The sequence below is a fragment of the Eimeria acervulina genome, genomic scaffold (assembly GCF_000499425.1).
Source record: "Eimeria acervulina Houghton genomic scaffold, Eah_scaff213, whole genome shotgun sequence".
NCBI classification, from domain to species: Eukaryota; Apicomplexa; class Conoidasida; order Eucoccidiorida; family Eimeriidae; genus Eimeria; species Eimeria acervulina.
The window spans coordinates 34,599-37,553 of NW_013550031.1; the positions used below are offsets into that span (position 1 = coordinate 34,599).

At 53.9% G+C, this 2,955-nt stretch overlaps 1 protein-coding gene across 1 annotated transcript; it reads left to right on the forward strand.

The window, feature by feature from the left end:
* Positions 1-803: 803 nt before the first annotated feature.
* On the forward strand, positions 804-1,933 carry EAH_00025860 (hypothetical protein; the record flags this gene model as incomplete). The annotated part of the gene is made up of 4 exons (XM_013396585.1): positions 804-861; positions 1,299-1,442; positions 1,618-1,749; positions 1,857-1,933. The coding sequence occupies 4 exons, from the start codon at positions 804-806 to the stop codon at positions 1,931-1,933; spliced, it is 411 nt and encodes a 136-aa protein (XP_013252039.1).
* Between the last annotated feature and the right edge of the window lie 1,022 nt (positions 1,934-2,955).

Here is a 2,955-nt window from a genome sequence, read left to right on the forward strand (position 1 = left end):
GGTGGAATCTTACTGAGCTACTGGCCACACTAGTGTGTGTGTGTGTCGGCGTTCTCTAGTGTACCGCTGAAGCCACGAGCAGAGCCAGTAGAGATTGTCCAGCAAAGGCGGCTTTCCACGTTGCTTCAGCGTATGCTGACTGGTGGGCTGAGGAAGAGTCGCACTCCCTCGATAGCGATTCAAAGGTATAGGCAAGGTTAACGGAGCCAGGCCGCAGCTAGCCTTGGCCAGCCACGCAACAGGGAAGTTCTAAGGGCAAGCCGAGAGGCCGAGCCAGCTCATTTCGCCAAATACCCTGCTAGACAAAATGTGAGAAAAGTAATGGATCACAACTACGGGGACTGGACTGACGAACTTCGCCAGCGAGGGAAAGACCTCAGGATGATCGGGCAGAAGGCTCGCCAATGGCAGAGATACCCCAAGCTAGTCAGAGAAATAAAAAGGGGCAGCAAGTTGAGGTGAACATGCAAGCCACTCCCCTAATAATTTCTAAACGAAGAAACAGGCGTGCCGATGCAATACATGTGGGGGAGTCGTGTACTTGGCCAGCTGGGGGCAAAGGAAGACCAAGTTGCCAACCCCAGGAGGGAGAGGCAGTAACTCAGTAGGGAAAGGGAAGTGCAAAGGATATTCGTGAGTGCGCCGGGCGCAGGAAAAGGCTAGAGAGCTGGAGATGCAGGAAGTTGTTGGGAGTCGCATTTTGCTTTATTCCAAGGCAGTTACACGGGGCAACGCGACGAAAAAATGCCAGGCGGTCTCGGCATGCAGTGAAGCCCAGAAAGCGTGCACCTATCAGCGCTCAAATGCGGGGACGACGACTAGACTACTCGCAGTGGCACGGCGCACGCGAGCCCCTAGATGGTAAAACAAATCTGCCGGTCAACTCAGCCAATTGGATAAAGGCGATGCATCCACGCCGCCTGCATCCGGGGGAAAATAGGAAGAATCTGACACCACAGATGAGGCAACAAGTGTGAGTGCCCAAGGAGCGGCATCGTACCAACAAGCTGCTGAGAGTGGCAGCTGGTGTGGGTGCAGATAAGCGGGCAGCGGGCAGCGTGCACGTGTTAGGAGAGTGGAGAGCAGGGAATGCGGCCTTTTGGTTGAGGTTGCCACCCGACGCTGGCGGACCTATCGGCGTGGCGGGAGGCTGGCGAAGAGGACCAGCAACTGCAGTTCATGCCGCACACACTGAGTTGTAGCTGCTCAACAGATGCAGTTTATGTGCCAAAAATATAGAAGCGTTGACTGGCATGCATGCGATTCGGTTGGCGCATAACCGCGTTTGCATATCTAAGTGCCGGAGGAAGAAGTTCTTGGCTCTCAACAAGGTACGCTCTACCAAGCGACCTACGCAGAAGCAGATGAAGGGCAGGCAACGGTTCATACACAAGTGCATGACGTGCAACCGCGGGTGTTGCGCAACTCGAAGGATCGTGAACGTGAGCCAACAGGAATCGGCCCAAGGGGCCCTGGGTCTTGCTACAGCTCACAGAGGCCCTCATAGCTCCAGCCAGCTGTGATGGTCACTATCGTCAGAGAGCGGCAGCCACCAGCGAAAGTTTGTTTGTGTATTAGTAGAAGCAGGGCGTGTTTGGTTGTTGCGCGCCTGCGCAGAAAGGGGGAGCGCGGTTGAGAAGTCCTACGGAACACCTGGCCTAGCAGGTCCATTTCCTGATCTTTCACATATGAAGCCTCGGATAACAGCCATCGAGCTGTCTCCCTCTGTGCGATTCCGAGGCGCCACTGGTAAAGAATTTCCGTTAAGCTACGGCGTTGAGGGTGTTGGGTCTGTTGTACGGGCCCCTGAGAGCCAGCATGATTTCGTCCTTTTGCACTACGATGGGTTGTACTAGGCTTCGATTTGGTGCGGGAGGAAAGCACCTTCTGCAGTTTCCAAGAAAGCAAGAGGTGCATCATAGGAAAGAGCTGAGCGCGTCGACTGCTCTGAGAATTATTGCCGCAGCAGCGTATGCGCACAACGAAACGTCATCAAGCAAACTACGATTGACGCAGGCAGCGCGGCTGGGCCCGGAGGATACCATCCTAGGCCGTTGGGCACGCGAGAAGGTAGTTAGGTTAGTTTGTTGGCCTCAAACAGGTAGAGGAACTTCATGAATAGTAGCAGACTAGTACCCAAAAATATTTACTGTGAATGCCTCAGCAGAAATCGAAGCATGGGGGTGCTCAATGCGCTTGTGAAAATCCATGTTATCACACCAGTATAGCAGAAAGCACCAGTAGAAACCATGTCTGTAGCGGGGCTCAGGAAATGCCACTTGAGACCGACAGAGATTCAACAAGGAAGGAAATAAGAGGAGTCACGCCAGGTAAAACGCGCCACTCAAGGTGACGTTAATCCACTCACACACACCAGCTGGCCAAATTCGCATTTCTCCGAGGAAAGGCTGTTAAGCGTGGGTCTCAGGTGGCTTGAGACTCTCGAGAGCATGTTAGGAGCATCTAGGCAGACGTTGGTTCACCAGTTGCCGCCTCGGGTGCCAAGCGGGAGAAGCTGGGGCCACGAGAGGAACCTTTCAGAGTTTAATGCATGCAAAGCGGACGAAAATGACTTCACCTGCTTCCGCTTCTCCAGCCTAGATTGCAGGGGGAAAGGAAAACGGTTCGGGAACACAGCTGTGGGCCATAGTCGTCAACTACCAACAGCTGAATGCCGTGAGACTCATATATGTGCATCCAGTAGCCTATCGCCAAGAGCTCCGTGCTTTCATCAGGAGCCTGAGGCGCTGCAGGTGGGTACTACTTGTAACATCTGTGATTGCCTAGGCAGACCGTGCGTCTCTGCGGTAGCTTACGAAGATGAAATCCACGGAGAAAGTTCTCCGTGAAGGAAGTTTTGCTTCCTCGCCTTAACTTCGAGGACAAGAAGGTAGGATATCGGCCAAGAGCCAGCGACGTAGCTGCCAATACTCCCCCCGGGAGTGCCTACTAGCA